The sequence below is a fragment of the Aptenodytes patagonicus genome, chromosome 1 (genome assembly GCF_965638725.1).
Source record: "Aptenodytes patagonicus chromosome 1, bAptPat1.pri.cur, whole genome shotgun sequence".
Taxonomy (NCBI): Eukaryota; Metazoa; Chordata; class Aves; order Sphenisciformes; family Spheniscidae; genus Aptenodytes; species Aptenodytes patagonicus.
In genome coordinates this window covers 149,169,939-149,195,086 of record NC_134949.1, presented here as the reverse complement: position 1 = coordinate 149,195,086, position 25,148 = coordinate 149,169,939, and the positions used below count along the sequence as shown (strand labels likewise).

General features: G+C 40.3%; 1 protein-coding gene across 1 annotated transcript in view; it reads right to left on the bottom strand.

Annotated features, from left to right (window-relative positions):
- DHRSX (dehydrogenase/reductase X-linked) overlaps positions 1 to 25,148 on the bottom strand; it is a 172,435-nt gene that overhangs the window by 112,333 nt on the left and 34,954 nt on the right. The window contains 2 exon segments of the mRNA XM_076358422.1: positions 8,135 to 8,203; positions 22,350 to 22,457. Of these exon segments, the coding sequence (XP_076214537.1) occupies positions 8,135 to 8,203; positions 22,350 to 22,457 (177 nt within the window).

The window sequence follows — 25,148 nt, the reverse complement described above, 5'->3', positions numbered from 1 at the left end:
ACAGTAATCTTGGTAAGAGAAGACAGTAGCAGACATAATGTTAAGACTAAATAAGGACTAAAACACAGCTGACCATTATCTTGGGGAAATTAATCAGGTGCTGGTAACAGTTCACATCACCTCGTCCAGAAACATTGCCTCGATATAAGAGGAAAAATCCAAATCCAGACATGGTTATTAGACATCTGATGATTCTCATGTTAGATGTTTTGCTTAATTCAAGAGTTTGTCAGTCTTTTTAGGAGTATTTCTTTTTGTTCTTACAAGCAAGATTTTCTAGCACCAAATACCAGAAAAGACTATAAAAAATGCTCTGGCATTACATGTTTCCTGCAAGCCTTTAAATAGGCTGTGAAGGGTTTCGAAGCACACATGAGCATGCTAATTGCCATTCAGATTGTGAAAATGTGGCAGAGATGTCATGCGTCACGTAATCTTGAACACATTTTATTTGAAACTTAGATTTTAAAATTTAGGTCTTAAAATAAAATATATCAGTCTATGCCCTGCATAGAAAAAAATAACAAGAAGGGCAAGCTGCTCCAGAGTGATGGGCAATATTTCCTAGCCTTTTCACAGATTATTGCTCTCAGCATCAGTGTTCCTACACTCCTTCCCTCTGTTTCCACAGAACGGGTTTTTTACCTGCACACATGGTTTTTTTTTACACAGCTCCGAAGTTCTTCTCAAATACCCATTTCCCAAGACTGCATTATGGTCAAATTATTGCTGTTCTTACCACTATCTGTGCCCAAGAGTCTTATTATGGGCACTGTATGAACACTGACAGAATTCCTTGAAGACCCTGCAGTCCAGAAATCTGTGTATGTTACAGTATTTGTAGTCAGGGCTGGACAAATGAAGCAGACAGGGTTTCATGTGGTTTTGGCTGCTAAAATTTCATAGACTCACAGAGTGGCTGAGGCTGGAAGGCAGCTCTGGAGATTGTCCAGTCCCAGCCTCTGCTCAACCAGGGCCACCTGGAGCCAGTTGCCCAGGACCGTGTCCAGATGGCTTTTGAATATCTCCCAGGATGGGGACTCTACAAACTCTCTGGGCAACCTGTGCCAATATCCAATAGCCCTTATGCTAAAAAAAGAAAAAGAGTTTTCCTATTTTTAAATGGGATTTCTTGCATTTCAGTTTGTGCCCATTGCTTCTGGTCCTGTCACTGGGCACCACCGGGAACAGCCTGGCTCATAACTCATTTAAGAACTGGGAAATCTATTCAGAGTTTCGATTCTTTGCCATTGAAAAATGGCCCTCGAAATACAAGTTAAGCATGGACACACTAGTGTTGGCGCTTCAGAGGTGCAGAGGCTCCTCTCTGGCTGTGCTCCCTCTGGAGCCTCGCCATACTGCTGCAAGGATGGAGCTGACAAGGAAAGACCAGCACTGCCCGCACGTTCAGGTAGACCACAGTCTGTTGGTTCACATGCAGCTCACACCTGGAAGGTTACGCACACAGCCCATAAGTGCTTCAAATATAGGCTCTGCTTTCCCATGTTTACTTCAGGCCGCGAGTTCTCTGTGCTCCTGGCAGCTGGATCCCTAGCAAAGAAGCCAATGGCATTCGCACAGAAAATATTCTACTTGTTAAAAGCAAATTAACTTCTAAAGCCCTACATGTAACCCACGGAAGCTAGGACTATATAAAGTAGATCTTGGAAGAGAGATATGAAAGCATTCCAGAGAGAAAACAAATTGCCTTTTTCTTGGCTTTGTCTTTCAGTATTCACTGGCAATTTTCTTGAGAACAGACAAGGTCTGGAAATAGCTCATGCAACCTGCCTGCAACTACTGCTTGAGCCGGAAAAAATAATGGCATACTATAGGAGGTGTCAAACCCAGGAGCACCTCTCTCCGGCCATTGCTTGACATCATATGGCTCTACAGGTATGTAAAAGAGGATCAAAATCCTGTAAAAGGGTGAAATAGGAGCTTTTTTAGGCCTTGCAGAGGCAATTTCATTTTGAAATTCCCTTTCTCTGGTTTGCCTTCAGTAGGGCAGCACAATCAGCAAAATCCTAATCTCAGAGTTCCGGTCCCATTAGTCACACAAAGCTTCGGTGATTTAGAGTCAGAAAATCATTTCAAGACATCTGAAAGGACTTTTTTATTCTGCCTGCAGCTACACCTGTGCACTTCTTTGTCTCTAAATTTCAATTAGAAATAATTTAAATAAGAGAAAATCATGTTTCCTAGTGGCAGAGCCTATTAATGAAATATGTTTCACATTTCCAATGGAAATGGGAATTTAGGAAACTAACAGGCAGAACTTGTGCCTGCATTATGAATACATTTTATATTTGAAAGACTTTATCTCCATCTCACTATCCAGATCTGCAGCCCATCTTTAGCTCTGTGAACCATATTCGTATTGCTCTTAATGTCTGAATTGCCACCCTGTTAACATGACAACTCAATTTCTAAGGTGTCTTAAGAAACACAAAAAATAGGAGATTCTCTATCGTTTTAAATGTCTGTAAGCACTGAGGGGAAAAATTTTGTAACGTTACACTGAAAGTCAAAAGGAGAACAAAAAAGACATGAGCAAGCAGGCTTAATGAATTTAACCATGTTTTTGCATCAAAGTATTATGTAAAACAAACAGAAAAGCAGAGCAATTGATTTGCAAACTATTCACCTAAATGATTTTATCAGAGGGCTCTGGAGATACCTTTCTGTGGATTAAAATCTTCTCTGCTTCATATGGAGCGAAAAGTCACCAACTTCACTGGGTAAGGGACATAAGTGCCATGAGCACAGAGAAACTGTATTAGGCCCTGCATGACTTTCTTGGACTCTAGAAAGGGGCTCCAGAAAGGAGTCTTCCGTCCTTTGAGCACGTGGAGGATACAGTCCTTACAAACTTAGATTAAGTTTAACACATCCAATATTTTTCAAGATTCAAATATTTTCATATGGCTTGAATATACTTGATATAACCATAGATGAGGCTATGGAAAGAAAAGAAATCTTAATGTTTAGGCAAGGTTCTTATACCCGTCATCAAGTGACAAAGCAGAAGGGATCCACAGTTCCACGCAGGGTCCTGCAAAGTGGCGTACTGTCAGATCGAGACTTCTTTACTCCTCGCTCATATCACTACCCTGTCTTTCAAGTTGTCTTCATAAGCCTGGCGTTCAGTTGCACAACTCTGAATGAGGGCAGTCGTTGACCTGCCAAAGCTAAGTATTGGAGATAATACACCAGCATGAAAAAAGAAACCACGTAGATGGAAACTGCACTGTTATTTCTAGGAAACTCTTTAAACCAATCCTACAGGTCTTTCAGCATCAGCAGTGGTAGAGAAAGGATATGCCAATGGCAGGATGTGGTAGAAGGGACAAAGTAGCCACGTCAGGTCTTGCCGCAAGCTCAGGATGTTATGCTTTTACACCTCAAAACTACACCATGAAAAGCAAATCTGACACAAGCAAGCATAAACTCTCACATGCTTATGCACACTTACAGAAAATACATCTCAACCACAAATATTTTCTACTATCTTTGACTGGTTGGATGATCACTTCCATAACAACATCTTTGACATACCATGTCAAAGAAAAAATCCCAGGTGGCATTTTTGCATGTTTCAACAAGGCATCGGTCTTCGCTGAGCCAGCTTACACAACCCTGGCCCATGTGCTGGGAATAACACCATTGACTCATGCGCAAAAACAAATCTAAAAGTTTGGGAATTTGGGAACTCTCAGCAGCTGGCTTTCTCTAGCCTGCAGGGAAAGCCAACAACAAACAGCCTGGTACAGAGCAGAAAAACGTGGACTGTTTTGTTAAAATTGGTGCCTGACATACAGCAAGCGTCAGTGAAGTAACCACCCGTGAGTTATTCTGCAATTATGCTTGGTACCTATCGGCTAGATTACCCCTTCTTGTTTTGGGTAAACTATTCATTCTCAGATCTCTAATAACAAAGAAAATCTCCTTGCTCGTTAGCAGGTTATAATGCAAAACAGAGCAAGAGACCTTGTCATCTCCTTATTCCCTGGCTGAGCCATATGTCGCACAAATATCCCAAGAGAAAGCTCTGGGAAAAAGCCAGGCTTGGCTTGTTGAATGCACACGAATTGCAGTGGTTTTAAGGTGGTATCATTCCTCCTCCTGCTTGGCCCCTGCTGTCTTGATGGGTGTCAGAATGTAAATGACACAATTTGGTTGCCACCGTGCTATGCTCTGCATTCCTCTGACTCCAAGGGAGAAAGTCTCTTCTTCCTTTCTCACCTGGCTTCAAATGGAAGTCTCACGAATGCTGTGGATTCAGTGCGTAGTTTTATAATTGTGGTTTTATTTGAATTGCCACAAAAGTGTTGGGTGAGATTAAACACAAGCTTCTCCTTTTGAAGAGGTCTGTGCTTAATATGACTTTTACACCCTGTTTTCTCACTAACTTTTAATTTTTCTCTCCTTTGAGTCTAGTTGCAACTCCAGCTCCTGCACTGCAGTTGTGAGAGCCTTTCCTTGGTACTCTGGTAAGTGACATTTATGCATAAACTTTTGCTAATTGCTGATTCCATTGGCATTCATGAACCTATGCTGGAATGAATGAAGCTTTCATTCATGTTTATATATTAGTTTCCAACATTTGTATGTTTGTAATCATCAGGCTAAAACCAGCTTTCATTTGCAGAGATGTAAACTGAGGGTAACTGAGTCAGGAGATATACTCTATTATGTACATGGAAAGATTTTTTCTAGTATCACTGAAAGTTGAGTTTATCACAGAAACTTCCCAATTCCATAACTCAATGTAGTTTGTTCAGGACTGGTAACTATGGTTATGGCTACACTAACAAGCGGTTTGGATCAATAGAAGTCAATCTCTAGAGCTCATTTTGTGCTGAGGACCTGACACAGGCACTTCTACAAGTCACTGGGACTCTTAGTTCAGATAAACTCTAAGTTTGCTCCCGTGCACTAATGCTTTGTTACAGCTGCAGCTCACCTCCCAGGCTAGTTCTATCCAAAGAGAATCCAGGTCAGGACCTGCAGTGCCCTTCCCGATGCGAACCCGCACTCAGTAAGCAGGCAACAGTTGAGCATTGCCTGAAAAGCGCTCTCCTGATCTAACGAACGAATGCACTAACACAGACACACCCTATGTGTAAATTACAGAGACTTACACAATTAGAATATCTCTGTGGCAATCCCTAGCCATCAACAATTTTCCCAGCCATATAATTGCTACTATTAACAACACAAGTTCCCAATTTAACAAATGGAAGCAAGATAAATGCCCACATCATTCTGGCTTCTTCCAGCTTTATGATTCAGAGTGTAGCAATCTGTTGCCCTTGGTCTTTTGGGATTAGTGCCCATGTGGTAATTTTAATGATAATGCAGCACTTCTTCTGGTCTGTTCTGGATATCTGAGGGCTTTGATTGCTTTATCACGGAGGAGGTTCTGATGGTCAAGTGAATTGGGTCTATCATGCCCCAAGGACCTGTACCTTATTTTCTTCCACTCAGCTGCCCACCTTCCTCACTCTTTACACTTAGCAACAGGTAAGTCAGCATAGAAACCCGAAACTGAGGCGGGCACTTGAACAGCCTGGAATCGACCAGGACAGAAACCAAGGAGGTTTCTGGTGTAGCACCATGGGAGAGGATGGGTGGTAGGAAGAGGCGATGTGATACATTGCTTAGATTTTCTGTGTCCTTTAGCATTGCTGCTATGTAGGGGAACGGCCGCAACTGCCTACCTCTCCAATAACCTACCATCTTTTGGCATTGGCTCTGGATTGAATGCCTCCAGCATGGGAAACCAGGCTTCCTGCCTCTCTGTATTCGGAAATTTTATCAGTCCTTTCTTCATGTCTTGCTGTGCTGCTGCAAAAAAGCATCACCTGTGTGCATAGCCTTTTTATTATTATCCTTTATCCTCCTCTGAAACTGTTAACATGTTATTGCACATCAGCTGCTTCATAGAAACCATTTATGTACATGCTTTGAATCTCACTTGTCCCTGAAGTAAATGTAAATCATGTCAAGTAAAACTGCTTACCCTTAGATAGCAGACAGAGCCCCAGACAAACAGTGGGCCAAGACACAGAAGGATGATATCGCCTTAAAAACACTAATTACATGCATTCAACAAGCCTGGCCTTTTCCCAGAGCTGTCTCTGGGGACGTTTGTACTATGTATGGCTCAGCCAGGCAACACGGAAAGGACAAGGTCTCTTGCTCCCTTTTGCTGTCTAACCTGCTAACGAGCAAGGAGATGTTCCTTGTTATTAGAGATCTGAGGTCTGGATAGCAAACCGATGGCACTCACTCATACAGTTTGTCCATGGTAAAAAGAAGGACAGCTATAGTGTCCCAATCCTTGATAACGCTGGCTGCCCAGCAATACTGTTTTGAGTAGTTCTCCTTCAGGAGTCCAATATTGCAGATGGGAACAGTTTCTGTAAGCAGTTTTTTCATATGGGCCACGCAAAATGCTCCAAAAAAAAAAAGGTCAAAATAACTGATAATGTTTTTACACAGTGACTAAACAGATGTTGAACTGTAGCTTTTGAAAAGGTGATACATTTGCACAGTTTAGTCCTGTTCACAGTATCTGCACACACATCCCATTACAAAGCGATATGCAAATTCATCGATAAGCAATAACACAGGACTGCTGCTCAGATTTGCACAAGTCCTTTGTACAGGATAATGCACTTGCAAATACAAATATCCCTCAATCAGTGAGAAATTCTGAAAAGGTGATACTCTTCCAGTTTTATTTTTAGGCCAAATCTATCAGGACCTGAGATTACTAAAGCTTTAGTCATTATAATTACAATGAGGAACAACTTCAGTCAACTTTAGATACAATTTCAGCTTCCTCAGACTGCCAGCTGTATCTTGACAAAGTTTATAACTGAAGGTTAAAGCTTACGTCGTTCAGAAAAATCAAGAAAGACTGGGGTGCTAGAAAAGTCTGTGATCACACACGTGAGAAAATAAGGCACAACCTGGTTTATTCAGCTTCATGCAGGTCACGTGATGTAATTAATTCCAAATGGTTTTGGTCTCTGTACAGAAACTTCCAGCAAAAGATTTAAACGATGTGATAATTACCTTTTTCCTTTCATGATCCTTCTGACTATGCCTTAATTCATGGTGCTTTTAACTAGCATACATGTATCCTGAGGCTATGATGGGTGCACATTTATTTAAGTCAAAAGATAAATCTTAATGAAAGGTTTTTTTAACACAATAATTAACGTATTTTGATCACCATAACAGTAATTATTAGGGCACAAAACCAGAATCAGATCTCAGCAGAAGCCATGAAGATCCTAAATAGGGTGGAGTACCAGCACTGCCCTATTATTTTGCCAAGAAATGATACATCAAAGTGGCAGCAGTGAATCATCGTACACTACTAGGAACTACACCCAGTGAATCCAAGAGATGGAAATATTAGATGCACTAACCTCCATCATAAATTGCAAATTATAATCACACAGCAGATAGTGTGCAATATGCCTTTTCTCATAGTTACCAAGCTATGCTCTCCTTACGCCTCCCCCAATACGACTGCTCATCAGATTAAACAACGAAACCGAGGAACCACAAAAACATAGGAATTTTGGCTTGATATTAAAGGTCCATCTATTTTTAAGAACACAGTTTTATTTTGTGAAGGATTATAACCTCTCGCCACATGTCAAATAACACAACTGGGCAGCCCTGTTCTCTTAGAAACCTCTTTAAAAGAAAAACATCACCTTTTTTATGGGATTATACACACCATGAGAGGCAAGGCCAGCAATGCCCAGAGCACACCCACTCTTACCTGCTGTCATCCTCCCCTTAGTAGAAATTACTAGTATTCTGATTTTCTGCCCAGCTATTAAATCAATGTGCCCATACACACATGCAGGCAGACTGTAACTTGCAGCCAGCCCTTTTGCAATGACACGAAGTAAAGAAGTCAAACAAAACTGAAAGCATTTAAAAAAAACGTCCTGCTCATCTTTCCCCTGTGTCAGATGCACTTTAAGAATTAGTTTCCCCAAACTAAAAAAGTTTAACTATATACAAGGGGACCTTATATTAAAGAAGATGCCAGCAAAAAGACAGGAGTAAAGAGTTCCTTAAAGAAAAGGATATAGTACGGTACCTTTTCCAGTCAAAGTTTCTTCTTGTATTTTCCTCACCGCTTTTTGGCCCTCACTCTCGCTGTTTCCAGCTGTTACAATACAGAAAATGGAAAATTAGCGATGCAATCAACTTAAGGACAGTGAATATAAGCATGCCACTATGAAGGGCTAACCACAGTGTAAAACAAGTATGAAGTTTTAGACGAAAAGGTGTGATTCGTTACTGTCAGGCAGCAGAGGTTTTTGAAGAGGGCTGTACAAATGCACTGCTGTTCACACAAGTTCTGCCCGTTTATCTCATTTATTCATACAAGATAGGACCATCTGCTGGCTGGACCAGCAGAATTGAGATGCGAATCTGTGAGCCAAGTAAATTATATCACAACCAGATTCTACAAAAGCTTCACTATAGGTTAGAGCAGACCTCCCCTCACTCTTTTTCCAAGATGAAGACTTCCACAGTTGAAGGAAAGGCCCCACTACCCTGGCCCAAATGCTCAGGAAAAGTTTTACTGGTGCTAACATAAAATGTGATTAAGCATCAAATAAATGCCTTTTGTACCATTCAGCTTAGGTGGACAGTTAATAATTGTCTGACATTTGTTTGGCAATTTTTTTATAATAACTTTTATGAAAGGAAAAAACACAAGAACAAGCAAAATATTGCGCTTGATAGTACAAGTTAAATTTTTTAAATGAAGTTTAACATACCATTTATCCACAAACATCCACAAACATTTTCCATAGCATGACACATCAAAATTCCTGTTGTTTATTATCTAAATTGGATATAAATACTGGTATCTCTTATGAACTTCATGAAGTTGTCGTCTTCTTTTCCTGATTATATAAACCTCTGCCTTGGTTTCTGTACAGGCTTTATCTCGTGCCCCTCTACAAGCGTCCTGTCCTCTCATTCAATTGTTAGCTACGCAGCAGAAATGTCAGGTTTTCCACTTTTTTTATCACTTTTTTTTTTAGTAACAGTGAATCAGTTCTATCAAAGACAAGGAAAGAATTACAGCATCACAGAATAAGTTCAAGTTGGAAGCGACCTCAGGAAGTCATCTGGTTCAACCACCTGCTCACATTAGTTGGTAGGTGCTCGTATTTACTTTAGGATGTTAGGACAGGCTTTATAGTGCTATTAAACTGGATTCATTTGATCTCACAGAGAATGTGTTCAAAAAGTAGGAGGAAGCCCTCTGAGATAGATCATGTCTCATCCATCAGCTGCACTAGCTGAAGGCTCAGAACACTGAATGGAGATTTTTGGGACAACCTGACCATTTTGAGGAGGTAGGCTAATGCATTCTTTGGAAGATGGAGGTTTTGCTGTGCTTCGGCAGTAAAAAAAAAAGATTTGCAACACATCTTTGTTTTCAGGATGTGCAAGAAGACTCAATATTTACAAAAATGTAGCCAAAATAAAGACATTTAGCATTGCAGATACTGGAGAGAAAATAACTCTCACATAAAACCTAGAGTCATATTGGTCTATAACTGTTCTCTATAAATTCCATTAACTATGGAATTATATTGCTCAGACTGACAAAGAAAGAAAGAAAAGAAAAAAAAAAAACAACAAAGCAGACTTTTGCAGTATTTTCTTCTCGCTGTTGTTTTTTTTCTCCTTTAAAACCATCCAGCCTTGTACAGAACAGAAACATACAGCTTGATCCTAATTTCCAGATACAGATGCAGCATCAACAAACAAACCGTCCAGTGAAACTGCCATTTCTGGGGAAATCTGTGCACAGGGGTTATGGGCAATGGATCAGTCTTCCTCACTGTTTCACCTCAAGTGATGTACTAGAGTAAGATTTCAAACTCAGTGTGTTATTATGCCGGATAGAGTTAAGCTAGAAACAAAAATACTTTGGTGCCAATTCTGTGAAGGTCTTATTTGATTCCTCTTTCATTCAGCACTCCTCATGCAGAGAAGAGGCTTATTAAAGCCTCCAGTGTCTTGATTTAACTCTCAGTATGTTCACTTAATTTGTTCTTTTAAAAGAGCTTGTGTTCACAACAAATTTTAATTTGCTTTATTTTGCTGTTATATAAATGGTTATTCATTAAAGCTCAGTGCCTTCCAAATGAGCTTATTTTATTCATATTTGCATATTTTTCACTCTAGACCAGTGGGAAAAAATAATTATTTTGCTAAACAGTCACTTCAAATGTCTGTTTCCAGCCTGATTCAACAGAGTTTGAAAACCAGATTCTGGAGGCTGGAGTATCACAAAATTGAAATAGCCTCAGCGAAAGCCGCTACTGTAATAGAGGCTTTTGAAATACTTCTTTCAAAGAAAATCAGTAAGAAAGAATAAAGACATCGAACAAATGACCAAAACCTTTATAAAGAGTTCAAAGACACATATATCAGAAAGATACCATAAGACTGGGAGAGTAATCTGCGCTTCTGAGTTAGCTTAAGATCAGCATCCCCTTGCTGAGGATGGGTAGGAGAGGAAAGGGACATTGCACTGTTGTACTGCTTCTCTCCCAGTACATCCTTCTGGGATCCTCTAAGCAAAGTGAGCGGTAGGCATGAAAAAGAACAACCCTCGTTTAAGTGCTACGTTAATTATTCAAAATTCAAAAAATACTTTTAAAGTCACCAAGCTAACACAATCAGCTTCAGGTTGGGAAAAATCAGAAATAATTTGTATCTTCTTGATGACGATGGGTCACTAAAGGGCACAACCTTCAAGTGTACTGAACAGGAGTACAGCACTCTAAACTAAGGAGGGGGACAGTTTACTATACGAGGGTCAAATTCTTACCACCGTCAGCTGGTTTAGATCCTCAGTAGCATATTGGTAGTGATTCTTTAAAAAACTTTGTGATACACAGGAGAATCCTCTGGCTGGACTTTTTGCCAATGATTCACCATACTTTTCATACGCTCGACATGCCAGAATTCATCCATGCCAGGATTTATCCATTTCAAGCGCTACAGCATCTATAGCCTAAGATCCGCCTACTCTGGATTCAAGTGGTCTGGAGGGAACGATAAGAAAGGGAAGACAGACTATGTTTTTTTATGCGGTGAGGGAATCTGGGCAAAAGCTTTGAGAAAAAGGGATTCAATGTCTTGAGAGCTTAGATCATCAAAGTACCCAAAACCATAATAATCTTGCTTTTCATGCTAATTTAAAGTGTCTATTGGGAACTCAAAATAGATATAGTTGTCTCAAGCAACTATATCTATTTATGCAAGCTGTTCAGTGCCCTATCTGATGTTTTTCTTCTACTTAGTCCCCACAGAATAGTGAAAAATTCAGGTGAGACTGATTCAATAACAACGCTGACTACAATAAATTCTGAAAATAAAACTAATAACATAAAAATAAATTCAAGTCTGAATGGATGCACCTGTATAAAATAAGATGTCATTTTAATGGCATGAAAAATTCTAATTCTTAGTAAAATACTGAAACTCATGTTGAAAAAAAAGATGGAAAATACTTTTACATACAACTTTTAGTCAAAAAATTGACTCTCCTCTTCAACGTTCATCGACACAAACGCCACAAGTCAAAGCACGTTGATCTAAAGCCACCACAGAAGTACATAGAAAAGTTCTTAGCAGCAGCAATAGGCTTTGGATCTTACCCTAAAGGTCAGGCTCTGTCATCTTAATCACTTAAGTAGATCCTAACTCCGAAAGTTATTTCAGGGATTTCAACAGAATTATCACAGAGGATTGCTCAGCCTGAATAAGGATGGCAAAAACACAGCCCATAGAAACCCAGCACTGCTGGGAAACATTTACACTATCGCTAGTTAAGGGGTCCTGATACATCTATATGTATTCTTTATACAGTATTTTAATTTCTTTGAATGTGAAAATCTCTCCAAAAGAATAATTGCTACTCATGCTCATAATTTATGTACAAAATTGATCCTGATAAAAAAGCAGGATCTTTTCCAATTGGTGTTTTGCAAAAATAGGAATTTGCAGTCCTGACATTTCAAGGGAACGTACTGCAGGGCAATATAAAGAAATTTAAAATAGTCTATGAACAACGATACAGCCTGTAAAGCTTAAGGCTGCCTGGAGAGAATAAACCCACAAATCCAAAAAGCCATCGCTTACCAAAGTTAGCAGCGGGAGAATTTCCTGACTTTCAGCAAGGTAACACAAATACTTTTTGAGAGGAACACCAAGAAGAGGCAAACCACCCAGGACACGGTGGTCCAGAGAAACACCCAACCCCTCCAGCCTGGAGCTCAAGAACCACCCTGTGCACCAAGGCACCCCTCAGCCTGCGATAAACCCTGCTGCGGCAAACCCCGGGAGGGGAGGCAGGGGCGAGCTGCCTGGCGGCAGGGCAGCCGTGCCGGCACATTGCCTCCCAGCCCTCCCCACACACCCCAGCCTCTGGCAAGTGCGACCCCCTCATTCACCAGTGCCTGGGGAACCTGTCTACCTGAGATAAACCCTCATCCCTTGTCTTATTTAGCCGTAATTACGTATCAGTTAATCCCTGAAACGACAAACAACTTTCCAGGGTTCTCAGCCTGCCCCATGGCCCTCCTCACTCCCCCCGATCATTTCAAGTAACCCGAGTTTAGAAGTGGTGCCCATGAACTCTAATGCGTATGTGTATTACCAGGAGAAGCTTGGTGGTATGGTAATAAATTCTGTATAAATGTATACCATCTGATTAAGGAGTTGCAGGGGGGTGATGGTTAGGTGTCTTTGTGCAACAGAATATAAAAAATATTCCAACTGGAAATTTGAATTAAGGTGCCTCCTCAGAGTAGCATAATCCTCATTATGATTGAAGGGGAACTGATTTCATTGGAGTGCCAGCCTGAAGACTGGGCTTGCAAGGGCACCCGAAGCCTCAAGAAAAAAAACAAAGTCCTATCAGCTGGTGTTATGAGGATTATGATTTTGTGAGTGGGCACAGCACTGCATAACAAATAGCATGTGCCTAAGAGAGAGGAATGACTGCCCCCAAAAAGCTCTGAGGATGAGAAATTTGAACTCAGTACAATATGAGTGTTTTTTAAAGAAATTGATAACGACTTTAATAAAAAAAAATAAATCTTGTTTAGGAAAAAGGAATATGGATCTTGGGTCTCACCCATAAAACTTCCAAGTCATGAATTTGTTATTCAGTAAAGCCACGTATAAGGATGTGACCTGGTATAAAAAAACATTGAGAAAGTGATACAAAGTTTCCTTATGTCTAGCGGTACCACGTGCCCTTTGTCATTCAGTGCATCATACAGCAGTCACAACTAAATACATGCCTTTTTGACATGAAAGGCAAAAATATCATTGTAACTGTTCCTTTGAGAAAAGAAGCAAAACTGAGTAAGGAGGAGGAAGTCAGTTTGCAGAGAGAGAAGAAATCATCATTCTTGCCCTAGGTTTCAGCAACCCAACTGTTCCAACGAGAAGTTAAGAATGACCCTGTTTATCAAACCAAAGACACATCAAGACAAGTGCCCTGTTTCCAACAATAACCCATAGCAGGTGCTTAAGGAAAAAGTATAAGTGACAGCCGTAAGCCTAGGAGTCATGTTTTCCAATACACCCTCCCAGTAGCAAGAAGTTTCAGAGATTTCCTGAATCAAAGGTCACACCTAGCCTCCCAATGAACCTACCTCCACTACTTCATCTAATTGCACTTTCAATTCATTGAAGCACTTGGCCACCAAAGGGTTCTGGGTGGCCACAACAAGCTCTGTGATTTAGTGACACATTTAATTACATTAAAAAGGTTGTGCTTCAGTGGTGGTTTGGGTTTTTTTTATTTTGTTGGATGTTCTCTACTTTGTGTACAATAAGACAGAGAATAACCACTTCTCATTCACTTTCTCTATACCATTCATAATTGCTTGACATCACACCTCCGTCAGCTGTTTGCAAGTGGAAGAACCTTTGTTTATTAGCACAGAGCCATCCCATCCTCCTCACCATCCCTCTCTCATTTTTCCTAGTTTTACCAGACTCCTTTTGAGTATTCACAACAGGATGAACCAATGATTTGTACAAAGGAAGAGGGACGCTTCCTGTGCTGTTTTCATCTTCTTTCCTGCTAAGTAATAAGATTGTGTTTGCCTTTTTAACTGGTGTTGAATATTGAAGATGTTCTGCAGAGAGCTTTCAACAGTAAATCACAATTTTTTTTTGAGTGGTAGTAGTTAGTTTAGATCCTACTCTTGTAAATATATGTGTGGTCTTTTCCCTCATATGCAGTATTTGCATTACTGACACTCAATATTTATCCTTCCCTTCATAACCCGGTCATTCAATATTGTGAGATTCTTCCCCGTTCTTCAGGGTAGTTAAGATTTCACAGGATCACAGGATGGCTGAGGCTGGAAGGCACCTCTGGAGACCATACAGTCCCACCCCCCTGCTACAGCTGGTTGCCTAGGACCATGTCTGGTCAGGTTTTGAGTATCTCCAAGGATGGAGACACCACAACCTCTCTGGGCAGCCTGTTTGACCACCCTCAATGTAAAAAAGTGTTTTCTTATGTTTAAATGGAATTTCCTGCTTTTTGGTTTGTGCCCATTGCCTCTTGTCCTGTCACAGGCACCACTGAGGAGACCCTGGCTCCATCTTCTTTCCTGTCCCCGTCAGGTATTTATACACATGGAAAAGGTCGCCCTGAGCCTTCTCCTCTCCAGGCTGAACAGTCCCAGCTTTCTCAGCCTCTTCTTGTATGTCAGATGCTCAAATCCCTTAATTATCAATAGTCAAATCAAATTGACTATTCTAAACACATTTGTGCAAAATGCACCATCTCACTGTTCACCCTTTTTTTTGTCTTTTATAAATGTACTGAACATATGCCTATGGGATCAAGAGTCCCTTTGCTCCATCCCAAAGCTGCAAATAATTCCTAAATGTTGTTTTCTGTCTCCTAATCAGTTATTAATCTACAAGAGATCTTTCTCTGATCTCAAGACAAGCTAGCCACTTTAAAATCTTTTGGCATGAACCTTGCCAAAAGCTTTTGAAAATCAAGATTAAATTAATTCACATGGTTGTTGAATTCTTCAAAGCATTTAATAAATGCTTAATGAATGAATAAAATAAATGTCTAGAAAAAACTGCACTAACTCTTCCAAAATTTATCATCACATATTTAACTCTGTATTTTTTACAATGCCTGACATTTCTTTCAATATAAAAATCACACTCACTGGACTATGCACAACGTCCTTCCTAAAACTGCCCAACAGTCACATTTGCCCACCTTACACTTCTCCTATACTAAGGATGATTTAAGGTCCTATGCAGAAGATACTAGTCCAAAAATACTTTTATGCTATTGAGGGATTTCGTTTTTAATCACAGCAGCTTGTTTTAGACTGTTTTAATTTATTTTCTGATGGGTGGTACTGTATTTACACTGAGGTTGTAACAATCTCCATACTCTTCATAAGCACTGCATCTTTTTAGCTGTTCATTTTACATACGTCTTTTAGAAAAGAGAGTGAACAGTGGTTGCCTGTCACAGACCACATTTTCAGATTGAAGACTCCAAGCCCACTTGGTTGTTCCTCATAAGGATACTTCTCCATATCTGTGATAAGCTTTTTTCCTCTAAACCATTTCAATTTCTGTGCTATACTTTTTGAAATGTGCAGACCAGAACTCAACACAGCATTTAAGGTGCTGGCACACGAAGGATTTACACAGTGACAAACTCACGCTGTTTTGTTTGTTCCTTTTCTAACAATTTCTAATATTTGTTTTGTTTTTTGCAAGCTATTGAGCACTGAGTTTTCATATAACAGTCTATGAAGCCCCAAGATCTTCCTCCAAAGTGATAATGGTCAACACAGAACCCATCATTTCTTTTTCTTGAGTTAAGATTTTTCCCCATTGTCCTGGTTTCGGCTGGGATAGAGTTAATTTTCTTCCTAGTAGCTGGTACAGTGCTGTGTTGTGGATTTAGCATGAGAATAATGTTGATAGCACACTGGTGTATTAGTTGTTGCTAAATAGTGCTTACACTAGTCAAGGACTTTTCAGCTTCTCACACCCTGCCAGCGAGAAGCTGGGAGGGGGCACAGCCAGGACAGCTGACCCAAACTGGCCAGAGGGATATTCCATACCATGTGACATCATGCTCAGTATATAAACTGGGGGGAGTTGGCCGGGGGGCAGGGACCACTGCTTGGGAACTGGCTGGGCATTGGTCGGTAGGTGGTGAGCAACTGCATTGTGCATCACTTATTTTGTATATTTTTATCATTGTTATTATTATTATTATTATTTTCCCTTCCTTTTCTGTCCTATTAAACTGTCTTTATCTCAAATTTTACTTTTCATTTTTCCCAATTCTCTCCCCCATCCCACTGCAGGGTGGGGGTGGGGGGAGTGAGCAAACAGCTGTGTGGTGTTCAGCTGCCTGCCGGGTTAAACCACAACACCCATATCCCCCATTTTTTCCCATGTCCATCACTCCATTTTGTTCTACATTGAATTGCACATGCCTTTTAACACTCAGCTTCTTATGGCCTTCCTGCAATTCTTCACACACATCATTGGTCTTTACTACCCTGAATAATCTAATACCATTTGAAAGACTTGTCACTTCACTATTAGCTCCTCCTCTAAAATTATACATTGAAAGCATGGGTTCCAACACATATCCCTGTTGAACTCCAGTGGTAACACCCTCTCTATTAAGAAAATAAACATTTATGTCTATGTTCTGTCATAATATGCAATGTTATTGTATGAATGTAATGACATTTGTACTTATCCTTTGGGCTGTGTAGTGTCCTTAAGAGCCTTAAGGAATTTTGCTTTAAGATTTCTAGAAATCCAAACAAACCAAATATCTCTCATCCTCGTGACGGTTGAGCTCAGTTAATCAAAGTCTTTTACTACGCAATACACCTGCACAGTTGATTGAGTTACATTTCTACTTAAGATTACTGCCCAAAAGAGAATTCTTGTCCTCTAAGTGTCTTTTCAGATGTTTGTCACTATTTTCAAATGTCCCAAGGAATGCCATAATGAGTTTGTTCATTATCAAAAAACCCCATAAATTTTACAGGTGAAATGTTCAAAATGAATAAACATAAACAAATACATTTTTTAAAAAGAAAAAAGTCTTTTTAAAGCAAGGATAGTGACAGTCTTCAAACAGAAATTAGGGACTAAAGTGTTTGACAAAATTCTTACTGATTTGGAAGGCTTTGTGTGGCTGCGTGCACACGCATAGTGTATAAATAACAGAGAGCACTGTAGGTGGAGTTTTTCATAACTGTCGTGGTTTAACCCCAGCCAGTGACCAAGCACCACACAGTCACTCGCTCACTCTTCCCCCCTCTGGTGAGATGGGGGAGAGAATTGGAAGAGCAAAAGTAAGAAAATTTGTGGGCTGAGATAAGAACAGTTTAATAATTGAAATAAATATTATAATAATAATAATAATAATAATAATAATAATAATAATAATAAATTATTGTAATGAAAAGGAAAACAACAAGCGAGAGAGAGGAACAAAACCCAAGAAAAACAAGTGATGCAACTGCTTACCACCCGCTGACCGATGCCCAGTCAGTCCCCAAGCAGCGATCGCTGCCCTCTGGCCAAGTCCCCCCAGCTTATATACTGAGAATGATGTCATATGGTATGGAGTGATACGGAATATCCCTTCCGCCAGTTTGGGTCAGCTGTCCTGGCTCTGCTCCCTCCCAGCTCTTGTGCACCTCCTCGCTTGCAGAGCATGGGAAGCTGAAAAGTCCTTGACTTAGTATAAGCACTGCTTAGCAACAACTAAAACATCAGTGTGTTATCACATTATTCTCATGCTAAATCCAAAACACAGCACTGTACCAGCTACTAGGGCAAAAATTAACTCTATCCCAGCCGAAACCAGGACAATAACCCTGATTACAGTGTACTGATATGTTAAAAACTGAACTGAATGACAATTACAAGGCAATCCACACGCATTTTCTCAGTTCATACCAGAAAAAGGTATCACCCACTTTTAAAAGGCTGGTAACATTTTGACACTTCCTGACTAACTCTACAACTCATTCAGGCCTAACAAAACCTGGCTAAAATTAGGAAGATAAATAGTTTTATAGAAAAATGTGTAACTCAAGCTTATCTCCTACGTCTATGTATAGTGAGAAAAGACTATTAAAGTATCCCATATAAATTTTCAGTAATTGAAAGTAAATCAAACCATCTTTGAAAATGAACAATTGCACCATCTTGATAGGGTTTAATTATCCTTCTAAAGTCACTTTGTAGTATTATGCAATATAAGAATTGTCTGATTTATAGTGCAGAGAGTCCATCTTGAAAATTGGAAACTAATGTGAATAAAAGAGATGACAGAAATCTCTCTTGCTTGGTCTCCTGCAGGGCTTACAGAGGTCACACAGAAGTGCTGAGTCTGGTGATAGAACTACATTTATTTATGCCAAAATTGCATGGCTCAAATAAGTCACTTGGATATATATACATTCATATAAATATAAAGAGACTGTTTCCTTCAGAATGTGAGCCTGTCTTAGAAAACTCTGACACTGATATACTCAGACACCAAAGACTGATTACACTGTCCTGAACCTGTTGCTTTATACCAAGCAGCATACGTATAACATTGTCAAGCTGGAGATTTTCATTCACCATTAACAGACAGGATTATCAAAGCTTCTATATTAGATATTATCACACTTTTTTTCCAGCCTTCTTTCATTAAGGTACTGAGAAAAAAAGGAAAAATCAAACTGAAGCTCTCTTTTCAATTCTCTTCAACAATTTTAACATGCACTCACAGAACCTTCTTAAAATTAAACCCCAGTGGAATATGGGGTTTATAGACCATATTAACCAACAATTTTAACATGCAGTCACAGAATCCTCTTAAAATTAAACCCCATATGGAATATAGGGGTCAAGGAATATGAAGAGTTTACGCTTCTAATCAGTCTAAATTCAGACCCACAGAACTGTGGCCAACACTGAACTAGAGCTGAACCTAGCTGGGGGTCATAAAAACGACTAAGATGTCTTGATTTTCAATGTCCTTATTGTTAAGAGCATATTTATTTGTAAGTGCACACGAAACACCATCTTCAATATCAGTCACTGGTCAGTAGGTCCCAAAAACAGTGTGTCATTTACCTTCTCTCTCTGAAAATGAAATTGCAAGCTTATTTATCAAGTACTAAATTGCATAGGAGGGAGCAGGAGCTCCTGCTGTGGCTTGACTCTGAAGACTCACTACTGGAAGTAACTTTCCCTACCAGGGGTCCCAGCTGTCTGTCGTTGAGATTTTTCTGAAGTAAAAGCCCTGCTCACTGTGAGTAATGCTATCGCAGCTTGGCAAAAAATCTCAATGAAACCTATCAAACAAACCCGTAGAAAATTACTTTCATCATTCCAGCATTCACGCTGACCTTTTTCTCAGCAAAAGGCTGAGGCAGGGCTAGCAGCATCCACAGAGGGAGACCATCAGTGGGACAAAGGAGTCTTGTGCACCAGTGCTGGGACTGGAAAGGAAGAAGCTGTAAAAGCACTGTGCAACCACTTGCTGAAAATGCTCTGAGGGAGCACACTGCCTTTTCATGTGCTGACTATTCATGTTCCACAAGGTAACATGCTTTCTACTTATTTGTTTTCCTCATTCCACAGGTAGATTGGATTTAAAAGTAAGTTACTTCAAACATTTACCCCTCTAAAATCTCAAATGGAGTCAAAATCACATCCATCACAAATGGTGAATCATCTTCACATCAGACATTCAGGTTTGACTCATTTGCCCGCTGCAGGGATATCATTCTTTATTGCTAAATATTCCCATTACTTAGTCCCTGTGGTGGGAAAGAAGCATTGAGTGAATGGGCAAGATTATCTGTGAGCTACGCATGAGTCTCCCTTGCAAGCCCAAATTCACCTAACAACATCCACACTTTTGTCACGTAAATTCATGCCTATATACAAACATAGGGTGAAAACATTTCCAGAGGAGAAAGCTTGAGCACACTTGCTGTCTTATTTGAGGCTTAAATCTTTGCTTGCGTGGCCTGAAGCTGAACGTGCTAACGCATGCCAATATGCCAGCAGGTATTTTAAGCATACTCCGGACAGTTGGGGCCAACAGTTAGCAACAAGGATGGAAGGTCATTGCATTTAATGTGCTTTTGAGACTGTTTTAATCTTGCAGCTGGAACAAAGCCTGAGAGTATCCATTCTACTGACAGGGCTTCTTCGCTCTGAAGAATTTCACAGGCAAAGATGGCTGTGACTCACCAGGCTCAGTGTTTAGGTCAGAGTTTGCCTGAAAGAATTGAATCAGTTGAAAATCTTACTCATCAAATGCTTCCTATAATTAATTTCATTATTTTACATTTGTAGAGATTCATAATGCAAATATTAAGGCTGGTACAATTGAAGCGTGAATGAGTGTGTGTGTGTCTGTAAGCACCAGAAGAAACAGCAGAGCAGAGAGATAAAAGAATGCCCCTTACTGAAAATAAAGGACGTGTTTCCAGGACACTGTTCCTGTGTTGTTTATGGCAAGGCCATGGCACAGAGGACTTGCCAGCAGATTACCATGCACTCTGCCACCAGGAGGATAACATCCAGGTGGCAGCATATTACCCCTACCATTACTTTTCCTGTTAGCCCACACAGAAGATAGGCTATAGACATAGCCTATATACTCCAGACAAGGAAAAATGTACTAAGAGCTGATGACTCCTAAAGGGTATAAAAGATCGGTCCATGAACCACAGAGACAAGATAAGGACTCAGTAGCTGGCATACCTTTTCCCACACTTCACCAGTGATGCTCACCAGACCATTTGAGCACTCACGTCTTGCTGCTTGTGAGAGTATGGGTGTGAGTGTGAGTGAATGAGATCTATGAAAGGGTGATTGTGCGTTGAAAAAATCAGCTTGTTTAGAGATTTTGTAGTTAAATAACACCTTCCCTTTCCCAAAGATCTCACACTGAATTTTGTTACATGAAATACCCTAAACATTAAATGGTATAAAATAAGTCTTCAAAAAAGTAGCAATGTTCAATGCTTCCATGACCCTATGAGAAGAGAAGAAAATTGGCCTTTTTTGTTTTCCCACTGAGTACATTTTTGCAGTCCACCTTAAACATGAAAAGAGACTTCTTTAGTGAAATATTAATGCTGGCATCATTAGCTACATCTAGCTCATTAGCTACATCTAGCATCTATTTACATATAGCAGCATCTGTTTGCATTTTTGCAGATGCTTGGTTTTGGCACATCTGTTAAAACATATATGAGTAAGTGGTACTCCACATTACACCTGTACGATTCCAGGGCGACTCCATTAGTGTTACTGACTGCACTAGACTAAAAATACATGGCTACCATGCTCTTGTTTATTGTTTGGTGTGTTTTGTTGTTTTGTGGGTTTTTTTTCAAAAGATGGGTATACAAAACTTACAGAGAGCACATTCTGTATAAAAGCTAAATAAAATGGTATCACGAGCTTGCTAGTGTATTGTGAGATACCAACCTTCAGCAACCTTATGGTGTAAAAGTTACAGTGTTTTAGGTAAAAATCTAGTTAAAGTTCCTACAGAAATTCACCTATCCTAACTTCAGATGTCTCAGTCTAACACAGTCACCTTATAAACTCTTTATCATCAATGGAGAGAAACAGGCACCTCCAGAAGGTGAGTTGTCCAGCCCATCTCAGAGTGACATGAATGAATCTCTCAGGGTATTTATTTCCTTGCCTTGCCTACAAAGGCCACCTACAGTGACAAACTGAGAAGTGAATGTGCAATTTTTACATGGATGAAGTTACAAGGCTTCCTCTGTCCTTATAACATGGATCATCCCCCACTACACACTGGAATATTCCTTCGAGGCTTTAATTAGTTTTCTTCTTAATGAACACATGCACCCTAACATTGAAGCATAGTCCATCCTCAGTAACAAGATAATAAAATATTTTTGTAATACCCATATTTTTAAGTCTTTTTCATGACCTTATTGTTTACTTCTTATATAAGGTAGTCCAACTCTTCCAAGTTTTGCATAAAAAAATCCCATCCACTTTTCTTTAAGATCTTGCAAAGCAAAACAAATCAAATCTTTATTTGTGCTAAATGCTAGAAAAACCCTCTCCCACCTTCCCCTGCCATATCTTTACTTATGCTGGAAAGAAAATACTCCTTAAAAGAAAAAAAAATACTTTCTGAAACAAAAAATATATCAAGAAAATAATGACTTTACCTATTATAACGTGCATGCCAAGTTGTGCCAAATGCTTCACAGTTTGGTAACCAATTCCTTTAGCACCTCCAGTCACTATAGCAACCTTTCCATTTTGTGTAGGGAAAACTATATGAAGAAAAAGAAATAACGGAAGGTTAGTTCCCAATAGTAACACGATTAAGAAGTTAAGATGTATTTTAAAGAGGCGTACACTTGACAGACCACTCAAGCCAGGCCAGTAAACAATCTCAAAAGCAAACTCTGTGTGGAAATAAAAACTGCAGAGCATCCGCCATTATTTACTGCACTATAGTTTTCCAGTATTAACAGTTCACGAAAGACTGAAGTTGATGACACGAAAGACAAACACCCAGTTCAGAAAGTTTCTCATTTCTATTTGCATGCATTTTGTAATCCTGCAGTAATCTGTCCTTTAAAATTTTCACCTTAACTTTGTTACAGAGTAAGGTGACAGCTGTTACAAGTCAGCTCAGGGATGGTTTACTTCATACATACAGGGAAAAAAATCCAATCGGCAGCACAATATCCTGCAAACTTCTTGAATGACGAAGGACAGGCCTCTACCAGTAACACAGGGGAAACCGCAAACAGCTCAGTCAAAGATGATGCATCCCAAGGGAAGGGGCCAGTTAGCCTAATTTACCTGCATAACTGAGCACTCCCTTGTTGAAAATCACAGGGTCCTGGCCCCCAAAGGAAGGAGGGGGCAATTTTTTGCAGGAAAACCCCCACCTGCTTTTCCCACCCACCCCAGCCCTCTCCCGCAGAAGCCAGCATCCCTGACGCCCACGGCCAGCCCCATACCGCCTCCACCCCAACAAGCGCTTCTCAACCCAGAGCAACACACAGCCCAGCAGGTAGGGCACATTCCACAAACCCCCTCTGCTAGGGGCTGCTTAGACCTACGGCCCACGCCTCCTGCAGCCCTTCGACCACCGAGTGAGCTGAAGAGTGGCTGGGATGGCCCCGGCGGGGCAGACACCATCCCACCCGTGAGCTCTCACGCCGGCCGCGGGTTGCCCAACGCACCCCTTCAAGATGGCGGGAGCCCTCCCATCAAAGGAGAGCAAAGGCATTTTAACTTAACTACTTGCGGGAGGCATGAGTTCGGTCAAATATCACATATGAATTTTTGATGAGGTGGCGAATCTTTTGTGTGAAGCACCGTGTGGTCTTCAGGCGACTGAGGTGAATTTCTGTTTGCTTTTTAGAAGAAGCTGCTAGGTATTTGTACAGGGAAAACGGCGCTGAACATTTCATTTTGCCACGGTGCAGTGTCCATAGGCAATGTTATAGATAACGAATTTTAAGAAGACGACGACTTTCATCTATCAAAGGACTTTCTATTTTGATTTCTAGGTTTTTAGGGGATTGCTTTGTTGTACAACACAAGCTCATATTTTATATGGTTTTGAGACACAGAACTAGTGCTGATACTTGCTTTCTTCATAGCAACTTCAAAAAGGACCCAGATTTCACCTTTTCTGAAATATGTAGTTCTTTCCAGCACGATTCACAGGAATTTCTGATTCTTCCCATCCATGCAGAGTGAGAATTATTTGAAAGTTAATTCCTATTACAGTGATACCCATGCATGTTGTGTCCTAATAGATATAATTTGAGCTAAATAAAACTTCACTGAGGGCTCAAGTTAGTTACAAAAGCAGTCTTGCAATTTCCACCAAAAATATTTATCATAACAAACTCTAAGTAAAATGCACACATTTTTTTCAATAGTTAAGCCTAGAAATTAAAGCTAGACCTGATATTAAATGCTTGGGAAAATTTTGCACTCCAGGTAGTCTTTTTTAACTGTTTATTACTTTACCAGACTTGGCCTTTTTAGATGATGATTTCCTGGTCTGTTCTCTGTCAGTGAAGCAGAAAAAAAAGAAAAGAAAAATGTTTTTGCAGTTTTTGAAACTGCGGACAGGTGATAAAGATTTTAAAGATGACGAAAAATAAATGTTCTTAGTATGATACAAGTTGTTGTCACCTCTATGTGAACAGCCCTTGTGCCTCAGCATGACCAGATACATTTGAAATTTGGCAGGGACGTATAATCTCAAGTCCTTTCAGCCACGGAGTGAAAACCGCTGTCTGAATGATTTGTGTCCTTAAAAAGGGGGAGCAGTATGTGCCCAGTGTTCAACTTGGGTGGCATTTTACACATGAAAACATGAACACGTTGCCTTGTACGAAAGGCGTGCTGAGAGGAGACAGGTCTCTTAACCAGGAAGTGGGCAAAACTCTTTGCAAGATGGCAGACAAATCTGAAACAAACAGCAAAGGCAGCAACTACAAGAAAAAGAAACAAAAACAGCCCCAGAACTGATGGGATGCTGAGGAGGGAAACCGCATGTATGTTCACAAAAAGGGCCTTCTCAGAGCCATCTCTGGCAGAGATTCACAGGTCTGGGTTCTCCGCGATGCTTCTGTAGTTTCACCAAGTAACTCTAGCACTCCAGTGAGAAAAAAGGCTACATACAACCTCACCACACCAATACCCAGCGTTCTTACCTCCCGGTTCAGGTTTGTTAGCTCAAAAAGTTTAAGACTGAAAAAGGAGCTCTTGCAAAGCAAATACTCCTTCGTCCAGCCGAGCCCACACTGTGAAACCCATTCTGAGGCCTCTCCTGAGGGGTCGAACAGCTTTAAATCCACACAAGGAGCACTGGCATTGCCTTGGTGTTAAAGCGGGAAAGGCCATTTCTGGCCACAACAGTTACCATGTGTGAATTCTGCATGTGGCAAGTGCAGATGTACTTGTAAACAAAACGCCATCTAGAAGGCAAA